Below are 23,956 nucleotides of genomic sequence, written 5' to 3'. Positions count from 1 at the left end.
AGCAGTACTGCTCACCCTGTTTTTAGATATACCTGTGGACACCACTATTAAAGGTGATACACTGGTTGTCCGCAAGGTATTTTAGTGAATTTGGATCCCCTTTTCTGGCCATTAGTTTTTATCTAAGAACACCCTCATGTCTAAGTCCATCAGGAGGTTTAGTCCACTCTGATGACCCAGTCCTACCAGGATGGCAAGAGGTAGTCGATGAAGATGCATGACACTAATAAGTGTGTGAGGCTTCCTCTTCCATAAGGAAAAGCTTCCGTTGTGTTCGGTTAGGACAGTGGTCCTTTCACACTCCAGTGTGGAACTTTAATTGTTGACCCATTCTGGGCAATAGTCTGTAGTCCTCAAGTACTACCATACTTGATTTTATAACCTGGGAGGACGTACAGTGGCTTAAACAACCTCCTCCTGTCTTAAGGCTTCAAGAAAATTTAGTCAGACACTATAAGGGAACCTCTAGTGCAAATACCACCTGCTGTTTAGTTTAGAGTAATTATTTATTCTAACAATATTTAGCAATTCTTAAAGCCCAGGTGGTTATATATGGTCGATTTGGTGCGGTGTCAAGGGAGACCTAAAGAAGAAATGTAGGTTGAGCTGCGAAAAAAATAGTGCACTTTTTAAATTAAATTAAACGTGAAAAAGATTGGTGTTAGAAGGTGAAAAATAATTGCGTGTCCAGTGTATGCTAACTAGAAAAACATATTTCATGTCCCAATGATCTTACCCTACATGGATTATCAAGACAGCCAAAGCTCGAAAGTTTAGTTTTGATGTGTCCTCTGAAAGAAAAACAGCGGAAATAAAGGGAATGTTGGTTTCTTAACCAATGCCAGCTGATAGTAAATGTTTAATTACTTCTGTAAAGGCTTGTGTAGGAATCGACCTCAGCCATACTGTGTCAAAATTGTTTGTTTATGTATTTCTTTTTAACCCCTTCGCTGCCAGGCCTTTTCCCCCTCCTGTGCCAGGCCTTTTTTTGGCTATTTGGGGCAGTTTGCGCTTAAGCCCTCATAACATTTTGTCCACATAAGCTAGCCAAGCCAAATTTGCGTCCTTTTTTTTCCAACATCCTAGGGATTCTAGAGGTACCCAGACTTTGTGGGTTCCCCTGAAGGAGGCCAAGAAATTAGCCAAAATACAGTGAAAATCTCGTTTTTAAAAAAAAAAAAAATGAGAAAAAGTGGCTGCAGAAGAAGGCTTGTGGTTTTTTCCCTGAAAATGGCATCAACAAAGGGTTTGCAGTGCTAAAATCACCAGCTTCCCAGCTTTCAGGAACAGGCAGACTTGAACCAGAAAACCCAATTTTTCAACACAAATTTGGCATTTTACTGGGACATCCCCATTTTTATGATTTTTTGTGCTTTCAGCCTCCTTCCAGTCATTGACAGGAATGGGCGTGAATCCAATGCTGGATCCTAGACACCTAAATATTTCTGAAAAGTAGACAAGATTCTGAATTCAGCAAGGGGTAACTTGTGTAGATCCTACAAGGGTTTCCTACAGAAATAACAACTGAAAAAAATATATATTGAAATTGAGGTGAAAAAAACAGCAATTTTTCTCTACGTTTTACTCTGTAACTTTTTCCTGCAATGTCAGATTTTTGAAAGCAATATACCGTTACGTCTGCTAGACTCTTCTGGTTGCGGGGATATATAGGGCTTGTAGGTTCATCAAGAACCCTAGGTACCTAGAGCCAATAAATGAGCTTCACCCTGCAGTGGGTTTTCATTCTATACCGGGTATACAGCAATTCATTTGCTGAAATATAAAGAGTGAAAAATAGCTATCAAGAAAACCTTTGTATTTCCAAAATGGGCACAAGATAAGGTTGGGGAGCAGTGGTTATTTGCACATCTCTGAATTCTGGGGTGCCCATACTAGCATGTGAATTACAGGGCATTTCTCAAATAGACGTCTTTTTTACACACTCTCTTATATTTGGAAGGAAAAAATGTAGAGAAAGACAAGGGGCAATAACACTTGTTTTGCTATTCTATGTTCCCCCAAGTCTCCCGATAAAAATGATACCTCACTTGTGTGGGTCGGCCTAGCACCGGCTACAGGAAATGCCCCAAAACACAACGTAGACACATCACATTTTACACAGAAAACAGTGGTGTTTTTTTACAAAGTGCTTACCTGTGGATTTTGGCCTCTAGCTCAGTGCGCCCCTGGGGGGCAGAAATGACCTAAATTACAAATCCCCCCCCCCCGAGCGACTATTGCCTACGGGGGTCGCTCCCCTTGCGCGACATTGGGGCAAAAAAAAAATCCCCGGTGCCTAGTGCTTTCTGCCCCCTTGGGGGCAGATTGACCTAAAATCGTCCGATCTGCCCCCCAGGGGCAGAAATGGTCTAAATACAATTTTCCACCCAGGGGAGCGACCCTTGCCTAATGGGTCACTCCCCATCTCTAAAAAACAAAAAAAACAAAAAAAAAACACAAAAAAAGAAATTTGCCCTGGCGCCTAGAGGTTTCTGCCTCCCCGGGGGGCAGATCAGCCTAATAACAATAGGCCGATCTGCCCCCAGGGGGGGCAGAAATGGCCTAAAATAAATGTGCCCCCCAGGGGAGCGACCCTTGCCTAAGGGGTTGCTTCCCTTGCGTGAAATTCATGTAAAAAAATAAAAAAAACTCCCTGGTGTCTAATCGTTCTGTCCCCCTTGGGGGCAGATTGGCCTCATAAAATAAATTTACCCCCAAGGGGAGCGACTCTCTTTCGATCGCGCTGGAAGCTGGAGGAGGCCCTCTGTGATTGTCAGCATGCGATGCGCGCTGATGTCACGGAGGGGTCGAAGGGGAAGGGCTTCCCCTTCCATACACCACCGGGGGGCGAGCCCATGGGGGGAGCGCTAGCGCTCCCCCCAGTTCCTGGGTGCAGGACGAGATCACCTCGTCCAAGGCACCGTAGGGGTTAATGTGTGTACGTTAATGACAAATTATAACAAGGTCGTCCAGGACTAATTCGAATGGGAGGTTTCAGGGTGTGGCCATTTCTACCCTCATTTTCGGCTTTGCAAAACATACACATCTTTGTAGTAGCTATAATCTGTATCCTCATTGCGTGCTGATACGTTCATGCAATTTTATCATTTAAAACTACCCATGTCTTCTTCCTTACAGAGGGGATTGTCGCGATGGTGATCTCATCTAGGGAATTAAGATGTAGTCAGGTCATGCAATCTATACCCTCCTTATTTCATTCTTCTTTTTTTTTTTTTAATAAAGTGTAGAAGAGACGCTTGTTCAGGCGCTAAATAAGTGGTTTTCATACCCACACTTTTGTTATTATAAGAATGTTCTTTGGTATAACACTTGTATGTACCGGTTCGTATACTGAAAAATAATGGTTACAGATGTTCGTACCCGCTCTGTGTAGAAAAATCGCGAACACTGAAAAACTGCAGCACAGTGCTAGATTTAAAATGTAAATACAGTGTTTGCATCGAATCCCGGAGTAGAATGGACTGCTTCTAATTTCTGAATGGACCTTTCTACCTCTCATTTAATAAAATGACAGGCAGAATGGATCAAGTCATACCACTTGAACTAGGTAGGCACAGAGACCTTTGGTGTGTGTGATGAGGACTAAGCCACGGTTGGGCACTGAGGCCACCCCTAATAAGTTTGCAAACTTAGGACTTCTACCTCAGTTGATAACTGGTGACCTGGCACAGTTTTGAGACGGGTAGCCTGTGGGGAACCTTTAGGCCTGGGTACCCTTTGCATTGCTGATAACGGAAAAAGATGGACACTGATGTTGACCACTCACGTCTTTGCCATGAGTGGTCGCCATACATTTGGGTACTGGTACCCCTTGCAATTTTGAGTATCAGTATCCCTCAGCATAATTGGGCATCAAAGACTTCAGCACAGTTGAGCACTAGGCACCCACCATACAGCTGAGCGCAGTGCTTAATTTGTAAACATAAAAATAAAAGAGCAGGGCTTGCTCCACCCGTTGCCCCCGCCAGCGCTGCCTAAGACAGTACAAACATAAATACTAACTAACCATCACACTCTGACAAATGTGCAAATTCAGACTATTTCAGGACACTAAAGCTATAAGAAATGCTTGGGCGGCAGGTATTAGTTATTTTTATTGTACATTAAATAAATAAACAACTGTTGTTATCCTCATCTCTAAATCAGATAGACTGCCAACATGTGGCATACTGTCATAAGTGCTGGTGTTGACATTTAAGTGTGGGGCCAAGCACTGGAAACCACTGGCTCAAATTAAGCACTGGCTGAGCGTAATGTCTGAACCTATGACCACCTACCATGGCTGAGCACAGTAGGCCCGTAGTATACTGGGGCACTGGGTTATTGGACCTCTGTTGTTGTTTTGCCATGCCTGGCTCACAGAGACCCTTGGCACCGCAGTTTGTCATTGTTGACCTCTGTGGATTCTGGTCAGTGTTGGTTTTCTTAAAACTGTTGGCCCCTGTGTACCCACTACATGTTTGGTACTGGATAACCTCTCCAGTGTTGGGCATGGGGGTCCCCTGCATAGTTGGGAATTGTTCCTTTGAAAGCTGACCCATGGTACAGTTTCAGAGCATATACTTCTGGGGTGTTTGGGCACCAGTGATCCTGGGCAACTTTAAACACTGGAGACTTCTGACATGGTAGGAAACCAGGGACACCTATTGTGATAAAAACTTGGGAGCTTTGGCATATTTTGGCAGAACTGGTCCATGGCTGTTCTTGCGATCGTGGAGCTTAGTAAAATTGTGCAGTGGGAAACTCTCTACACAGTTGAGCGGCATGGACCAGTGGCATGGTGGACACTGGGGCCTATAGAATATTTTTTTTTAAGGTTGGACCCTGCATAAAAGGGGTAAATGGGATCTCCATCACATCTGGGAGTTGTTACTTCTTGGCATAGTTTTAGAATGGGGTGAGATCATGGGGACCCTTAGCACTGAGGACCCTTGGCACTGATGGACACTGAAGAACCTGGGCATTTCTGTGCACCGGTGACTGTTGGCATGGGTGGTTTCTTGGAGGTCCTTGGCAGTGTTGGCTACTGGATGCCGTCTGCAGTGTTGGACACTAATGTTCCTCAGAAGAGTTGAGCAATGTCAGTCCCTGGCAAGTTAGACACAGGGACCTATGGAATGTTTGTGGACCTTGTACCAAAGGTATGGACACTAATGATCCTGGATACGTGTGGGAACTGTAGACCCCTGGTATTACAGAGAACAGAGTATCCCTATCACTTTTAGGAACTGGGTACCTGGGAATAGCTGTGCCATTGGCAGACCGTAAAGCTCCTTGAAGTTGTTGGGCACTATGATCCTAGGCTTCATTGAGCATGCCGTAGACTCCCTTGGGTATTTAGTTTTCTGAAAATTCTGGATTTAGTATGTTTCTCTGGGTGGTGGCAAATTTCCTCTTGCTTGCCAAGTGGATTGGGATTGCTTTGTGCCCCAAGTGGGCAGAAAGACTGTTGTGGCTTTGGGGTGGAGGCATAGGCCAAATGCTAGGGCAGCTGACCCACTCCCCTCATTTTTTCAATAAAACAAAAACCCTGCAGTCTTGTCAACCTGTTCTGGCGTTCGATGACTATACGAGTTTTTCCTTATTCCACCAGTTTTTGTTTTTGACCATTTTCCCTTGGGTCTAATGGGCTTTCTATACACCTGGGATACAGATTGTGGATTAACTACTTCAGTCTGCCCCTGGGAAGACAGAAAGTCTGTTGGATCCTTTCTGAGGTGGGAGAACAGCCCGATGCTGTGTGGGCTGTCCCAACCCCACTTTTTGTGGCCTTTTTTCCCTGGTGTCCAGTGTGCTCTCTGTCCCTCCCTGGCGGGGACATATTGAGGGTAAACTCCTTCAGTCTGGCCCAGTGAGAGGACGGGACAAAGGGGCAGCAAGACTGTTGGGCCTATTCTGGGGTGGAGACGCAGCCTAATTCATGGGCGTGCCACACCCACCCATACTTTTTTGTTTGGATTCTCCCTGGGGGTGGGTTTAGACTGGAGGTAAACACCATGTATCCGGCATCCAGGGTGCAGAAAGTCTTGTGCAAAGGGATAGTGCCTCCCCCCCACTACCCACCCAACAAAGACAGCAAAGTGAGCAATTCTCTGGTGCCTAGTGCGCATTCATTTGCTCAATGGAGAACACGTCCATGCCTAGGGGTATGCTCCTTTCTAAAAACATTGAAGTGGCAGTTCCCTCCCACCCCTGTGAGATTGGGGATAAACACTCACAACCATCCACCAGGAGAAAGAAAAACTAATTTCCTCCAGGGCAAGCACAGACCCCTGCCCAGTCTCTCCTACAACAAAATATACCTGGTGTCTAGGGGGTGGATCGCTTCTTTGTGGTGGCGATCTCAGTGCAATCATGCTGGGATCCACTAGGGAGATACAGCACTGAAAAGGGGACATAGTCTTCCTTTTGCGTATCGATCAGTGCTGAGGGGCAGAGATATACCCCCCGGGCCTAATTAAAAATTAAAGCGGAGCGATATCAGCGAATTCTTCTTTCACTTTGTTTGCTGTGGATGATGGTGTTGCACCAATGCAAAAAAATAATCAAACTAGACATGAGACTTACAGAGGGGAAACACAGAGCTGTTAAAACTATCTCCTGGTGGACTCTAGATGGTATTCTTGTCCCAGATGGTAGAGAATAAAATGAAAGCTGTGATTAATTCGACTAGGTGCGGGAGTTCAACATATTTCTGTCTAAGAAGTACCTTCAGAAAAGAGATGTATAAGCATTCTTTAGGGCCCTATCCCTCTCTGCTAGTGTGACTCACAAGGTAGGAGTAAGTGAAAATAAATATATTTACACAACAGTGATATGAGAATCCACTGGTTCTGAACCCACGTTAAGTTAGTATCTTGCTTCCACTTAACCTCAACAGGAAGTGGGCAACCTGGATGCCTCCAACACCAAGCTGAGCGCCATCTGTGAGGTAGAGGAGACGCAGCTAATTAATCTGTGCATGCTACGTACGATCTTCAAGTGGATACCCCTGCACAAAAATGTAACCATGACACAGGCCCTCATCACCCCTCGACTAGATTGCGGGAACACCCTCTACATAGGAATCGCCTCTCAACTCCTACAAAGACTTCAGACCATACAAAACGCCATAGCTAGACTCATCCTCAACCTTCCCCGGTGATCACTCATGACACCAGCCATCAGGAAATTTCTGTCTTTAATACGTGAATGATTGCAAACACTGGCATGTACAAATGTTTTCATGTGTTAAGACATTGAAGGCAGACGTCCGTTTAGTGAGCTAGGCCAGTAGGAGGCCAGTCTGAGGGGGACAGTCTGAGATACCCAATAGACATAGAACATGAAGGGGAAAAAGGAGAAATGAAAGTGCAAATAAGGAGGCAGGGTTATGTAGGCTGTCCGCTTTGGAAGAGGCACATAGGAGACAGCAAACGTGCTATGAAACTGTGAATGAGGTACACAGATTTGCAAATAAGAATAATCGTTAGTTGCAGAAGCACAGTGGGGTCCAGGGTATTTAGTTTCAGCCTCTGGGTTATCGTTTTTTTCTGGGTCACGCTCATTTCATGGCAGCACACATCATTTCCCGTAGTTAAGGTAGGTTCTACATTTCAGCTCTGTAAACTAAGGTGCTGACTTAAAACTATCTAGCCTAAAATAAGATATGTATTGACTAAAGTCCATGTTTTGTCTGTAGGCTGATATTTTCAAGTCTGGGTAGTAATCCGCCCCCAGAAAAGGCTAATGCAAAACATATCTCGAGATAGCTGAAATTCTGGGGCTCCCGTATTTGCCCCCTGAGCAGATGACAATCTGCCCATGTTGATATTTATATAGTTGATATAATTGGAACAGTTTTAGAAACTGGCTAATCCTAACGCTTAGGTACTATAATTAATAACTATTAATATACATTATGCTTTCCACTTTTTCAGTTTTTGAAGTTATTTAATTTTAATAAAGTCAAAAAGTACTTTTATAAAAACAAATAAGGTCAGTATGACCAAATACCACAAAAAAATGCCAGCCTTTCTAGCAAACCTACAAAATGTATTTCACAAAGTTAGTTGATGAGAGAGTACGATTCAAAGATGTCCTAGTTACTACTGGCCTTCTGCTGCGCCAGGGGAAAGGGAGTAGCCAGCCGTCGTGCAGCCATCTTGAGCACTCTGTCCCTCAATCCAGGCTGTGGTTGGACGACAGGAAGGTGGACACAATCCTCATGGTCTAGCGGGAAGTCCTGTGTGCGCTTTTACCGTCTGGTCCAGGGTCGGATGATGGAAAGCGCTACGAGGAGCATGAGCATGGTGCTCCCAGGTACAGTTCAAGGCATGGCTTCAGCCATACAGCTCTCTTGGGCACCTGGTGTGCAGTGTACAGTGACAAGGAAGCTGGCTGTAAAACAAAGACTCGTGCCTCTGCACCCACTGAGACTGTTAAACAACAAAACTCCTGTGCTCCAAAATGCAAGGTATTTGGTGATGCATATATATTAATTGATTCATTTAGAGGGCAACACCTGGAGGGAGGGGTGCCGCATGGGGAGATTTGCATGCTGCTCGGGGTGGACACTTGTGTCAGGCCAGACCTATTAGTGGGAGGTGAGATTAATAGTGCGATCATGGAAATTGACACTTTTCCAGTCAATCACCAGTGCAAAATGTCTGACCGCATTGATCAATTTTAAGGTCAGTCGCTTGAGACCGCCTCCCCAAACCATTGGTTTTCACCAAAAAAACTCAAGTTTAACATACGCACATAGAGTGGGTTTTGGTCAACAGGCTTCAACCACCGGCTTGTTAAGTTATCATTTACATTTTGATTCTACCCACAACAGCAACAGCAACAGCGTGGGGCAGTTGGTTATCCCACTTTTCCAAGTATCTCCCTGCTCTGAGTGACGACACAAAGCCTCTGCTCATTTTTCACATCCGCTTAAAGTAGCTCTTTCACTTTAGTTTCAAGTGTGGGTTGAAGTGTGCTTTAAAATGTGCTTCGGTTTGATTCATTTTTTTATATTAAATGTAAAAGCTGGCTACTAATTCTGCTTGCCCTCCTTTTTTAAATCAATATTATAAAGCGTTTAAGTTACATTGTAACTGCCTGCTGTTTGAGTGCTTGGCTATGTGGCGATTTATTTTTGTTTCTTCACAATGCTCGGAAATGTTCTGGTTTTTTTTCCATTCTATTTTGTAACATAAACTACGATAATTTAGCCCCACTCCCTCCCTTCCGGCTCTGCTGGCTTTGGCAGTGCTTGGTTTCATCTAATTATTTATTATTTCGGTATTACACGAGCTTTGATACAGTTCAAGCGGTCTCTCACCGGACCTAAAAACTGCTGGAAATTGCAGCTCACTTGTTTGGCAGCAAAATTATTTGTGGAATGCAACCTTTGGTGTTCTTTTACTAGTCGAACCTGTTTCCACTAGCTATGTAGGTGTATTTGTATGAGCAGCGTGCGTGACCTCTGTCTGCGACTTTCAAGGAGACTGGCTGATCCAGGCCGCGGCGGGCCGATTATGGGCTTTCTGCAGTCTTCTGACATATGTCTTTCTGGACAGAATACAGTATGTTGCCGGATTATTTGGACAGCTCACATTTATTTATTTTTGTACTAATACCTAACTGCTTGCCTTCCGATCTTTGCTGCACATTTTCCACGTTTTCTCAGCTACTTTGTTTCCTGCAACTTTCGTGCACTTATATTGAAAAATGGCTTGGCTTCTCCTCTTCCCCGCTCCCACTCGTGATTAATAGGTCAGACTTGGAGGCAGCGATGTCCCAAGTAGCAAGTGCTAGCTCGCGCCAGGGGGCGGGAACACAGCCTTCTTTGGGAAATATGCAGTTTGTGCAGTCTGGCACCGTTCTAACCAACCCTTACATAGTATCTCGCAGTCCTGTGGCAAGCAGCCTCTTATTACAGGCAAACTCACCAGCCTGGGTTGCATTCACTGCCCAGTAACAGCACCTTTGATTGGCCAATAGTCCCACTGGCGTTAAAAGTATACCCAGAACACTGGTTTTCAAGAAACCAAAACTTCGTTTTCTTGGGAGCACTGGCCTTCTCTAAAGGCTGATTGTACCCCAGCCACACCTGCCTTTCAGACGTTCTGCTGGCTGCAGAGCTATTTCTGTGACCTGCACTACCATAAAACGTATATATTTTCCACAATTTATAAAAAATCCCACCCAATACTCTATTTCACTTCAAAATATATAAATACAAATATGTTTGTGTATGGTACCAAACTTTCCAAAAGGTTGAGTGGCACATGGTGTAGGAGGCTGGACTGGCTTGTAGTGAGTACCAAGGGGTACTTGCATCTTGCACCAGGCCCAGTTATCCCTTATTAGTGTATAGGGTGTCTAGCAGCTTAGGCTGATAGATAATGGTAGCTTAGCAGAGCAGCTTAGGCTGAACTAGGAGACGTGTGAAGCTACTACAGTACCACTTAGTGTCATATGCACAATATCATAAGAAAACACAATACACAGTTATACTAAAAATAAAGGTACTTTATTTTTATGACAATATGCCAAAGTATCTTAGAGTGTACCCTCAGTGAGAGGATAGGAAATATACACAAGATATATATACACAATAGCAAAAATATACAGTATAGTCTTAGAAAACAGTGCAAACAATGTATAGTTACAATAGGATGCAACGGGGAAACATAGGGATAGGGGCAACACAAACCATATACTCCAAAAGTGGAATGCAAACCACGAATGGACCCCAAACCTATGTGACCTTGTAGAGGGTCGCTGGGACTATTAGAAAATAGTGAGAGTTAGAAAAATAACCCTCCCCAAGACCCTGAAAAGTGAGTGCAAAGTGCACTAAAGTTCCCCTAAGGACAAAGAAGTTGTGTTAGAGGAATAATGCAGGAAAGACACAAACCAACAATGCAACAACTGTGGATTTCCAATCTAGGGTACCTGTGGAACAAGGGGACCAAGTCCAAAAGTCACAAGCAAGTCGGAGATGGGCAAATGCCCAGGAAATGCCAGCTGCGGGTGCAAAGAAGCTTCTACTGGACAGAAGAAGCTGAGGTTTCTGCAGGAACGAAAAGGGCTAGAGACTTCCCCTTTGGTGGACGGATCCCTCTCGCCGTGGAGAGTCGTGCAGAAGTGTTTTCCCGCCGAAAGAACGCCAACAAGCCTTGCTAGCTGCAAATCGTGCGGTTAGCGTTTTTGGACGCTGCTGAGACCCAGGAGGGACCAGGAGGTCGCAAATTGGACCAGCAGAGAGAGGGGACGTCGAGCAAGACAAGGAGCCCTCTCTGAAGCAGGTAGCACCCGGAGAAGTGCCAGAAACAGGCACTACGAGGATGCGTGAAACGGTGCTCGCCGAAGTTGCACAAAGGAGTCCCACGTCGCCGGAGACCAACTTAGAAAGTCGTGCAATGCAGGTTAGAGTGCCGTGGACCCAGGCTTGGCTGTGCACAAAGGATTTCCGCCGGAAGTGCACAGGGGCCGGAGTAGCTGCAAAAGTCGCGGTTCCCAGCAATGCAGCCCAGCGAGGTGAGGCAAGGACTTACCTCCACCAAACTTGGACTGAAGAGTCACTGGACTGTGGGGGTCACTTGGACAGAGTCGCTGGATTCGAGGGACCTCGCTCGTCGTGCTGAGAGGAGACCCAAGGGACCGGTAATGCAGCTTTTTGGTGCCTGCGGTTGCAGGGGGAAGATTCCGTCGACCCACGGGAGATTTCTTCGGAGCTTCTGGTGCAGAGAGGAGGCAGACTACCCCCACAGCATGCACAAGCAGGAAAACAGTCGAGAAGGCGGCAGGATCAGCGTTACAGAGTTGCAGTAGTCGTCTTTGCTGCTATGTTGCAGGTTTGCAGGCTTCCAGCGCGGTCAGCAGTCGATTCCTTATCAGAAGGTGAAGAGAGAGATGCAGAGGAACTCGGATGAGCTCTTGCATTCGTTATCTAAAGTTTCCCCAGAGACAGAGACCCTAAATAGCCAGAAAAGAGGGTTTGGCTACCTAGGAGAGAGGATAGGCTAGCAACACCTGAAGGAGCCTATCACAAGGAGTCTCTGATGTCACCTGGTGGCACTGGCCACTCAGAGCAGTCCAGTGTGCCAGCAGCACCTCTGTTTCCAAGATGGCAGAGGTCTGGAGCACACTGGAGGAGCTCTGGACACCTCCCAGGGGAGGTGCAGGTCAGGGGAGTGGTCACTCCCCTTTCCTTTGTCCAGTTTCGCGCCAGAGCAGGGCTAAGGGGTCCCCTGAACCGGTGTAGACTGGCTTATGCAGAATTGGGCACATCTGTGCCCAACAAAGCATTTCCAGAGGCTGGTGGAGGCTACTCCTCCCCTGCCTTCACACCATTTTCCAAAGGGAGAGGGTGTCACACCCTCTCTCAGAGGAAGTTCTTTGTTCTGCCATCCTGGGCCAGGCCTGGCTGGACCCCAGGAGGGCAGATGCCTGTCTGAGGGGTTGGCAGCAGCAGCAGCTGCAGTGAAACCCTAGGAAGGGCAGTTTGGCAGTACCAGGGTCTGTGCTACAGACCACTGGGATCATGGGATTGTGCCAACTATGCCAGGATGGCATAGAGGGGGCAATTCCATGATCATAGACATGTTACATGGCCATATTCGGAGTTACCATTGTGAAGCTACATATAGGTAGTGACCTATATGTAGTGCACGCGTGTAATGGTGTCCCCGCACTCACAAAGTTCAGGGAATTGGCTCTGAACAATGTGGGGGCACCTTGGCTAGTGCCAGGGTGCCCTCACACTAAGTAACTTTGCACCTAACCTTTACCAGGTAAAGGTTAGACATATAGGTGACTTATAAGTTACTTAAGTGCAGTGTAAAATGGCTGTGAAATAACGTGGACGTTATTTCACTCAGGCTGCAGTGGCAGGCCTGTGTAAGAATTGTCAGAGCTCCCTATGGGTGGCAAAAGAAATGCTGCAGCCCATAGGGATCTCCTGGAACCCCAATACCCTGGGTACCTCAGTACCATATACTAGGGAATTATAAGGGTGTTCCAGTAAGCCAATGTAAAATGGTAAAAAATAGTCACTAGCCTGTTAGTGACAATTTGGAAACAAATGAGAGAGCATAACCACTGAGGTTCTGATTAGCAGAGCCTCAGTGAGACAGTTGGGCACCACACAGGGAACACATACATATAGGCCACAAACTTATGAGCACTGGGGTCCTGACTAGCAGGGTCCCAGTGACACATAACAAACATACTGAAAACATAGGGTTTTCACTATGAGCACTGGGCCCTGGCTGGCAGGATCCCAGTGAGACAGTGAAAACACCCTGACATACACTCACAAACAGGCCAAAAGTGGGGGTAACAAGGCTAGAAAGAGGCTACTTTCTCACACAACCCCCCCCCAAACGAAGGACAATAAGGCTAACCTTGGCCAGTTGAGACTTTATTGTCTAAGTGGTGATAAGTAGAGAGTAGCTCTGCAATAGACTGGTTACTCCCTTTATCATCCACTATATGGTTACTTCCCTGTGGGGATGTAAACCACCCTGTTTGAATTTTTTTAGCTAAGCAACAATGTGAAGATGTATTTTCAGAGTTTCTATCAGTAAGTTTTAGTTTAGAGCAGTGGGAATTGTCCACTGAACCTATTTGTAGTGATGGAAATGCCAGACAGGGATGCTGTCTCAGAAAAGCCATAGCTGGGCAAAAACTTTGTCCACATGGCTGGAAGAGAGGACAAGGGATGCTGTTTCTCTTGGGTTGGAGCAGGGCAGGGATGCTGTCCTATCAGCTCCACACTAGGGCAGGGATGCTGTCCTAAGTGTTGTGAGGCAGTGCAGAGTTTCTGCACTAAAGTTTCTCTGGGAGGGTTGGAGGGATGCTCCATGTTAACTAAAATGGTGCTCTTTTTGTCACCAATGTTAGTTATCCCACAGAGAGGTACTTCTACCTCAGGGAGTACAGCTTTGCCAGCTGATGATTCCCTTGGAACAGGTGCCACCCCAGGAGAGGTTTCTCCCACCACAGGAATGGTATCCTGAATGGCAGGGTGGTTAGGGGATACTGTGATACCCTTTTTACCTGTTGATGGAGAGGGATCCTGAGTTTTCAGGCCTTCTCTCCTTTGCTTTTTCATTTCAGTAGAAATGAGAGGGAACAATTCCTCTGGGATGCCCAGCATGGCTGCATGGGCATAAAACTCTACATCAGCCCAACCTGAGGCCTCTAGGTCATTACCTAAGAGACAGTCTACAGGTAAGCTAGGTGAAACCACCACCTGCTTAGGGCCAGTAACTCCACCCCAACTAAACTGAATTATAGCTAAGGGAAGAAACTTAGTGGAGTTATGGACATCAATAATCTTATACTGTTGTCCAATGATGTGTTGTTCAGGAGGCACTAGGTTTTCAGTCACCAAAGTGATACTGGCACCTGTGTCCCTGTAGGCCAAGGCCTCAACACCATTTATTGAAACTGTCTGCCTGTACTTATCCATTGTAAGGGGACAAGCAGCCAGTGTGGCAAGGCCAATGCCACTAGGTGTGACAGAAACTGTCTTGGGACTGACTACCCCAGTTTCTATGATGGACCCATAAGTGAACCCAACTACACCCTTTGCTTGACTGTTGCCAGCAGTCCCACCACTAGTACCACTACTGGTAGGGGCACTAGAGCTTGATGTATTAGTGGTGGTAGGCTCAGGGGGTTTACCTGGACAGGACTTATCCCCTGGCCTATGGCCTCTGTTTTTACACACAAAGCACCAAGGCTTTTTAATGTGTGTGGGTTGAGAAGAAGAGGAAGAATTTGTTTTATCCCCACCCTCTGAAGAGTGTTTAAGATTTGAAGTGGGATCTTTGGTTTTACCCTTATCCCCATGCTTATCTTGAGATTTTTCACCATCTTTCTTCTTATTGCCATCTTTGTCACCCCTTGTATGAACTTTTCTGTTCCCCCTTGTTCTGACCCATTTGTCTGCCTTCTTTCCCAATTCTTGGGGATAGGTCAGATCAGATCAGAGTCTACCAGGTACTGGTGCAACAAATCAGACACACAATTATTAAGTATATGCTCTCTCAGGATTGTGTTATACAGGCTTTCATAATCAGTAACTTTACTGCCATGTAACCACCCCTCCAAGGCCTTCACTGAATGGTCAATGAAATCAACCCAGTCTTGTGAAGACTCCTTTTTGGTCTCTCTGAACTTTATCCTGTATTGTTCAGTGGTTAAGCCATAACCATCCAGGAGTGCATTCTTAAGAACTGTAAAATTATTGGCATCACTTTCTTTCACAGTAAGGAGTCTATCCCTACCTTTTCCACTAAATGATAGCCATAGGATAGCAGCCCACTGCCTTTGAGGGACATCCTGTACAACACAGGCCCTCTCAAGTGCATCAAACCACTTGTTAATGTCATCCCCCTCCTTGTAAGCGGGAACTATCTTGTGCAGATTCCTGGAATCATGCTCTTTTGCAGGATGACTACGGGGAATACTGCTGCTGCCACCATGGGTTTCTAAACCCAGTTTCTGTCTCTCCTTCTCTACTTCTAAAGTCTGTCTATCCAAATCCAGCTGTTGCTTCTTGAGCTTCAGTCTGGTTTGTTCCACTCTCAATCTATTGAGCTCCCTTTCTAACAATCTGTCATCAGGGTGGGTGGGAGGGACATGCCTTGAAACAGAAGTATGGTGAGAATGGACAGAAGGAGACCTGTCCCTTACAGAAGCCACCCTAACAGCTTGGCTAACAGAAACATCACTACCAGTATGGTGAGAATAAATGCTTTTGCTATGATGTGAGACAACACTATTTATATGGTGTGGATCATCATCATTACCAACTATGCTAGACTGTCTAGTAATGGGCAGGCTAGGAAGTTTCTTTCCTGAATCTTTTCCTGGGGGAGTCCCTGGATCAGATTGAGAACCATTAGCTACTTTTTCAACAGATTGGGCACTTATGGCCTTATCCTGTACTCTAAGCATGTTAATTAACCGTTCTAAGGAAGGATTCTTCCCTACACTCAAACCTCTCTCTATGCAGAGACTCCTTGCTCCTTTCCAGCTAAGGTGATCATATGCAAGTTTGGACAGATCAACATTTTGGCCTGTGCCAGACATTTTTAGAGAGAGTTAAAGTGATAGTAAAAGATAAAAAGTTTGTCAGAGCTTTTAGAAAGACAGAGAAAAAAACTTTTTAAACTTTTTAGAACTTTTTAGAAAGTTAGAAGTACTTTTCAGCACTTAGAAAAGAGGGAATGCAAAACTTTTTGGCTATGTGTATATACACTGACCTTGTTTTGTATATTTTTCTCTTATGAAAAGTACAATGACAAGAGTGGTAAGTAGTCTCAAAGCACTTATCCCACCGCTGCACAACCAATGTAGGAGGCTGGACTGGCTTGTAGTGAGTACCAAGGGGTACTTGCACCTTGCACCAGGCCCAGTTATCCCTTATTAGTGTATAGGGTGTCTAGCAGCTTAGGCTGATAGATAATGGTAGCTTAGCAGAGCAGCTTAGGCTGAACTAGGAGACGTGTGAAGCTACTACAGTACCACTTAGTGTCATATGCACAATATCATAAGAAAACACAATACACAGTTATACTAAAAATAAAGGTACTTTATTTTTATGACAATATGCCAAAGTATCTTAGAGTGTACCCTCAGTGAGAGGATAGGAAATATACACAAGATATATATACACAATAGCAAAAATATGCAGTATAGTCTTAGAAAACAGTGCAAACAATGTATAGTTACAATAGGATGCAATGGGGAAACATAGGGATAGGGGCAACACAAACCATATACTCCAAAAGTGGAATGCGAACCACGAATGGACCCCAAACCAATGTGACCTTGTAGAGGGCTGCTGGGACTATTAGAAAATAGTGAGAGTTAGAAAAATAACCCTCCCCAAGACCCTGAAAAGTGAGTGCAAAGTGCACTAAAGTTCCCCTAAGGACAAAGAAGTCGTGTTAGAGGAATAATGCAGGAAAGACACAAACCAACAATGCAACAACTGTGGATTTCCAATCTAGGGTACCTGTGGAACAAGGGGACCAAGTCCAAAAGTCACAAGCAAGTCGGAGATGGGCAAATGCCCAGGAAATGCCAGCTGCGGGTGCAAAGAAGCTTCTACTGGACAGAAGAAGCTGAGGTTTCTGCAGGAACGAAAAGGGCTAGAGACGTCCCCTTTGGTGGACGGATCCCTCTCGCCGTGGAGAGTCGGGCAGAAGTGTTTTCCCGCCGAAAGAACGCCAACAAGCCTTGCTAGCTGCAAATCGTGCGGTTAGCGTTTTTGGACGCTGCTGAGACCCAGGAGGGACCAGGAGGTCGCAAATTGGACCAGCAGAGAGAAGGGACGTCGAGCAAGACAAGGAGCCCTCTCTGAAGCAGGTAGCACCCGGAGAAGTGCCAGAAACAGGCACTACGAGGATGCGTGAAACGGTGCTCGCCGAAGTTGCACAAAGGAGTCCCACGTCGCCGGAGACCAACTTAGAAAGTCGTGCAATGCAGGTTAGAGTGCCGTGGACCCAGGCTTGGCTGTGCACAAAGGACTTCCGCCGGAAGTGCACAGGGGCCGGAGTAGCTGCAAAAGTCGCGGTTCCCAGCAATGCAGCCCAGCGAGGTGAGGCAAGGACTTACCTCCACCAAACTTGGACTGAAGAGTCACTGGACTGTGGGGGTCACTTGGACAGAGTCGCTGGATTCGAGGGACCTCGCTCGTCGTGCTGAGAGGAGACCCAAGGGACCGGTAATGCAGCTTTTTGGTGCCTGCGGTTGCAGGGGGAAGATTCCGTCGACCCACGGGAGATTTCTTCGGAGCTTCTGGTGCAGAGAGGAGGCAGACTACCCCCACAGCATGCACAAGCAGGAAAACAGTCGAGAAGGCGGCAGGATCAGCGTTACAGAGTTGCAGTAGTCGTCTTTGCTACTATGTTGCAGGTTTGCAGGCTTCCAGCGCAGTCAGCAGTCGATTCCTTATCAGAAGGTGAAGAGCGAGATGCAGAGGAACTCGGATGAGCTCTTGCATTCGTTATCTAAAGTTTCCCCAGAGACAGAGACCCTAAATAGCCAGAAAAGAGGGTTTGGCTACCTAGGAGAGAGGATAAGCTAGCAACACCTGAAGGAGCCTATCACAAGGAGTCTCTGACGTCACCTGGTGGCACTGGCCACTCAGAGCAGTCCAGTGTGCCAGCAGCACCTCTGTTTCCAAGATGGCAGAGGTCTGGAGCACACTGGAGGAGCTCTGGACACCTCCCAGGGGAGGTGCAGGTCAGGGGAGTGGTCACTCCCCTTTCCTTTGTCCAGTTTCGCGCCAGAGCAGGGCTAAGGGGTCCCCTGAACCGGTGTAGACTGGCTTATGCAGAATTGGGCACCTCTGTGCCCAACAAAGCATTTCCAGAGGCTGGGGGAGGCTACTCCTCCCCTGCCTTCACACCATTTTCCAAAGGGAGAGGGTGTCACACCCTCTCTCAGAGGAAGTTCTTTGTTCTGCCATCCTGGGCCAGGCCTGGCTGGACCCCAGGAGGGCAGATGCCTGTCTGAGGGGTTGGCAGCAGCTGCAGTGAAACCCCAGGAAGGGCAGTTTGGCAGTACCAGGGTCTGTGCTACAGACCACTGGGATCATGGGATTGTGCCAACTATGCCAGGATGGCATAGAGGGGGCAATTCCATGATCATAGACATGTTACATGGCCATATTCGGAGTTACCATTGTGAAGCTACATATAGGTAGTGACCTATATGTAGTGCACGCGTGTAATGGTGTCCCCGCACTCACAAAGTTCAGGGAATTGGCTCTGAACAATGTGGGGGCACCTTGGCTAGTGCCAGGGTGCCCTCACACTAAGTAACTTTGCACCTAACCTTTACCAGGTAAAGGTTAGACATATAGGTGACTTATAAGTTACTTAAGTGCAGTGTAAAATGGCTGTGAAATAACGTGGACGTTATTTCACTCAGGCTGCAGTGGCAGGCCTGTGTAAGAATTGTCAGAGCTCCCTATGGGTGGCAAAAGAAATGCTGCAGCCCATAGGGATCTCCTGGAACCCCAATACCCTGGGTACCTCAGTACCATATACTAGGGAATTATAAGGGTGTTCCAGTAAGCCAATGTAAATTGGTAAAAAATAGTCACTAGCCTGTTAGTGACAATTTGGAAACAAATGAGAGAGCATAACCACTGAGGTTCTGATTAGCAGAGCCTCAGTGAGACAGTTAGGCACCACACAGGGAACACATACATATAGGCCACAAGCTTATGAGCACTGGGGTCCTGACTAGCAGGGTCCCAGTGACACATAACAAACATACTGAAAACATAGGGTTTTCACTATGAGCACTGGGCCCTGGCTGGCAGGATCCCAGTGAGACAGTGAAAACACCCTGACATACACTCACAAACAGGCCAAAAGTGGGGGTAACAAGGCTAGAAAGAGGCTACTTTCTCACACATGGGTTTTATTCAAATATAGGAAGGTGCGGGATCTTTCATTTTAAGTGAAAAGCATTTTAATTTACACATGCTAATTCACCAACATTCACTGTTTTACCCGTGGAACTGCCTGTGGATTGATAAAATAGCTGTTAAACACAGCCTGAAAATTAAATGAGCAACACCTTTTCAGGTAAAGTATTACTGCATTTTCATTAGTAAAATAACATCCAGGTCGTCGTGTACAGTATTTCTGTAAACCAGTGCTTAAAGTTATTGTGAAACAAGCAATGGCAAAGACAAAAGGTCTGCGTTGGCTGCCGACCTCTGTGCTTTGTCAGTGCTTGTGTTTGTCTTGTCACTTTTTTTCAAAACTGTATCATTGAGAAAGGTCCAAGGCTCTCGTTAATCTAACGCCAGGTCTAAAAACGTGTTTGACGGAGAAAATAGTGAATGTCTGGTGTGTCGATAAAGTCAGTTCTTGAACCTCGCTAAGGCTCTTTTTTTCTGGTTTGCACAGTTGTGCGCAGTTGTCACAGACTTGGTCGAGCCGAGATTTGTCATCCCTCAATGACTTTCACTAATCTCTCTCTTGTAGAAAAATGGACCAAAAATGAACAAGTTCGACCACACAAATTTGAATGAGTCATTGGAGGACGAGGTCAAGGCTTTCTTAATCGAAGAAGATAAACTGCATCTCTTTGATGATCTTACTAAGGTTAACCCTGTGAACACCACAACAGGTACCACCACTACTTATAGTGATATTATGTTACTTAAACATCTCCAGGTCCTGATAACTGTGCTTTAACCATCACATAGGTAACTGATTGCCTGTAAGACAACTCTGACAAAATATCTTTAAATACATAAATACAACAGTCCTTCCATACAACGCATCCTTTAGCATGGCCAGATTGTTACACTATGTACTTTAGTATCCATTTTACAGGAGCCCTGTTCAGTATTCAGGTCCTAAAAAATCCTTTCCAGTTTCCTAGAACCATCAACCAGTTGGTTGTATCTACTATGTGTCTTGCCACTTTGTGAACATCTTCTCTCCTCCTATCGACCAGAATTTTCAGCAAGGACCTCTTAACGTTACTATGATAGAAGGATGGATCAAGTTTAACAAAATGGGCACACATAAAAACACATATCACAACAGCAATACCTATATGGTCAAGCTTCCAGTTCAGAAAGTATAAAATCGAAGTCACAAAATGAAGTGGAATACCCAATATGGAAAATTGTGGAAAATGAGGCACATAAACATCAAGTACTCAAGATGCGTTCTGTTAAGGATTCCAAACGAATGCTTTGAAACCATTTATGTACAGTGTAAAAATAAATGTAATAAAATATTGCAGGGTTTTAAAGTAATTGCTAATCACCTAAATGCTAGGTATTATGTTTCCAGAGGATACTAATGTCGCCAAGCGTAGAGAAATATGGGGAAGTGTACCAAAATTAGCACTAAACCAGTGGTTCTTAACCTGTGGACCAGGTATCCATGGGGATCTATAAAGTCTACTCAAAGGGTCTATGACTGCTTACATAGTTAAATAATATTACAAGAACAAAGTGTATATAAATAAAGAAGCAAAGTGTACAATTTAAAAATGTTAAACGTTCTGTAAATGTGAAGGAATTTGAAAGTTGGAGGTTAAAAATGAATTTAGTATTCTCAGATTGGTTCGTGGGAGCAGTGCAAGTGCATCAAACAGAATAAAGTATGGACAATGAGTGTTAAGTGAATTTAAAAAAGATCAATCCTTCCTATTAAAATTTAGATTTTTTATTTGTTTGTGAATTAAATACAATATTTAATCATTTGTGTGCTTGATTGGTGAATGTGTCTGTATTTGTTGTGTATTGTTTTGGAATTAAGTCATCACAAATGCTTGAGATGAGGGTCCCTGTCTTCAGGTAATGACTCATTGGGGGTCTCTTGATTCCAATAATGATTCATGGGCGTCATCGGATTCAAATAATTATTAAGTTGGGGTCCACAGAAGTAAAAAAAGGTAAGAACTACTGCACTAGACAGAACCTAGGTAAAAGGTGCAATCCATAAGCATCCTTTGAGCTAGCAGCATCACATCTTGGCACTTGTGCCTTGCCAGAATTTGCTTTGCACACTTCCTGAAATAGTTTTTTGGAAGTATGCTACTTCTTTTTGCAACGTTCACTATTTCATCTGGCTGGCTGGTTTATTGATCTGTAATATCTTGATATTACTCCTGCTAGCATTACATTTCTGTTAGAGATTTCTTCCACCTTTTGTTGGGATATGTATAATGACTGCTGCCTGTTGTAAGTGTTTAAACAAGTGACTTCGACTCAGAACCCTTGGATGATAGTGTATGGGAGTATGCAAAATCACTCTGGAGGAAAGCCCACACTTCGGCATTCACCACTGAGAATTTGAATATTCACAGAACCTGGTTCTTACTTTAATTCTTGGGTATATACTTGAAGAAACACTTGTGTGAAGTCTATGTGCTGCATGCCTATAGTATAATTAACTGTACAGTTGATGCATTTCCGTTTTATATTAGTATGATTGAGATGTCTGATATTAAAGCTGTAGATTTAGGTGGTCTAGTGATGTATTTGTACAGTATACTAAAATATGCACATTACATTTTTTCAAGGGAACTCTGGTTCAGACGTTGGCCACTCTTCCAAAATCAGTGTTTCTTTGTTTTGGGTGTAAACATATAAAAAAGAGTATCTGTGATTTTGCTGTGATTACTAGAATGCCTTTTCACTTTTAATTGTTATAAGTATAAAATGAATACAAATGTATACATGGGAAAATAAACTTTATTTAAAGTAATTTTTAACCTACATTTTAGAAAACTTAATGAATAAAACTTTCAAGCAGAATTAGCACAGTGACTTTTTTGTTGTAGTGTTGAAATGCCTACAAGCAAGGTACGCATCATCTGTGTTTTATACAAATGCTGGGTGCACCCTTGTAGCTGTCAATCCGTTCCGCCCTGTTTTTCATCTCTATGCACCTGAGTTAATGAAGGAATATCACACAGCGCCTCGGCCTCAGGTAAGTGCTTTATTAATGATTTTATTACTAGATTTACATATTGTACATTTCCCTGGTTCACAGTGCTTTTTAATAAAGAACACGTATGGCTAGTAGACTTGGTTTGTCATATTAAGTAATTATTGGAACCTGAAGCAGAAGAGGAAAACATTCTGCAAGATCCTGTACCTGTTTTACTATGTATGCTTGGTAGGGAAAAAGGAGCACAGTGTCCTAGCCAGTTGAACATCAGCTTGAGGCCAAAATAAATGCATATTTAGCTTTTTTGATTGCCCATGCACTCCTGGGCTACACCTGTTTCTTAGCTATTTTACATGGAACAGACAGGCTTATGGGAGCATATAAAGCATAGAGTGCAAAAAATATTGACTGAAAAATATCTATCAATCATAAATATCTCCCAGCAACAGTGTACACACACACCCAAGCCCACTATCAACCTCTTGCCCGCAAATAACTACAGCTAGAACTTGATAGGTAAATTGACCCATTCATACAGTAAGTGATAAGTGAGTTTGGCTAGGTTCCGAAATTTAAAACAGATAAACATTTTTTAAATTGTTGTTTATGCAAGACGGGTATTTAGGCAGTCTGTTTTTTAATTTCAGTCTGTTAGACTCTGTTTTAAGTCAGTGAACTACTTTTGAGACAGGGATCTTTTCAGGAGAATTTAGCAACACTTCAGTCTTTTGTTTTTACCTTTGCAAAATTTCTAAAAACAGTTTCCACTTGTATTTTTGTCTCATTGTGGAGACAGTAGAATTCTTCCGCTCTGCTAAGTAGACAATAAGTCATTCAGACACCCAAAGTAAAGCATGATGGAAAACCACAGATCTTCCTGCTTCACAGTGAAACAGGCTTCAATTTAGTAAGTAGCCAGTGATGTTACACTGGTCACATGCATACTTGTATAACCAGCAGTGCACATATGATATCACCTACTGTGTAACTGCACAATGGCTTGACCCAGAAGGTCGCATGAAAGACAAACCCATATGGTCTCTTTCAGCCATGACCTGGCAATAGATGGTGCCCAAATTTAACACCAGATAAATATCTTATCCACAGACCTACATAAACTGGAGCTTTGTGAATCAACACCCAGATATTGGAATGTTTCTTATCCATTAGCATTCTCATGATAGAAATGTGTGCATATCTACCCAAATAATGCAGAAGCTGCCTATCCCCTTTCGATGCAGAACAATTCTTTCAAGACGACCACCATCAATCACCTTACTGCAGCTGCCATCGTACAACCGCTAGCTTGTTAACGTTTTAACATATGCTGTGCTATAAAACATAAATCTGATGTATAGAATATCATCTTAGAAATTGACCTATTGTTTGAAATGGATACATGGTTGATAGATGACTTCTGAAAAGAGAGAAAGAGGGCACCTCAAAACCAAGGGGACAGGCACAGTACCACAGTAATGTATAAAAATATTTTCCCTTGGAAAAAG

The 23,956-nt window shown here is 44.5% G+C and overlaps 1 protein-coding gene across 4 annotated transcripts in view; it reads left to right on the top strand.

Moving 5' to 3' along the window:
• MYO19 (myosin XIX) overlaps positions 1–23,956 on the top strand; it is a 270,205-nt gene that overhangs the window by 29,718 nt on the left and 216,531 nt on the right. For 3 of the 4 annotated variants that reach the window (XR_011201978.1, XM_069226540.1, XM_069226541.1), the window contains 2 exons: positions 20,022–20,166; positions 22,342–22,490. Coding sequence is in view for 3 of the 4 variants with exons in the window: in XM_069226540.1 (XP_069082641.1) it covers positions 20,022–20,166; positions 22,342–22,490 (294 nt within the window). In the remaining variant the exon portion in view is untranslated. The remainder of the gene's footprint in view (positions 1–20,021; positions 20,167–22,341; positions 22,491–23,956) is intronic. The other variant, XM_069226542.1, reaches the window with a different exon arrangement.

This window comes from Pleurodeles waltl, chromosome 3_2 (genome assembly GCF_031143425.1).
Source record: "Pleurodeles waltl isolate 20211129_DDA chromosome 3_2, aPleWal1.hap1.20221129, whole genome shotgun sequence".
In the NCBI taxonomy this organism is placed as follows: domain Eukaryota; kingdom Metazoa; phylum Chordata; class Amphibia; order Caudata; family Salamandridae; genus Pleurodeles; species Pleurodeles waltl.
This window is presented reverse-complemented; position numbering and strand designations above follow the sequence as displayed.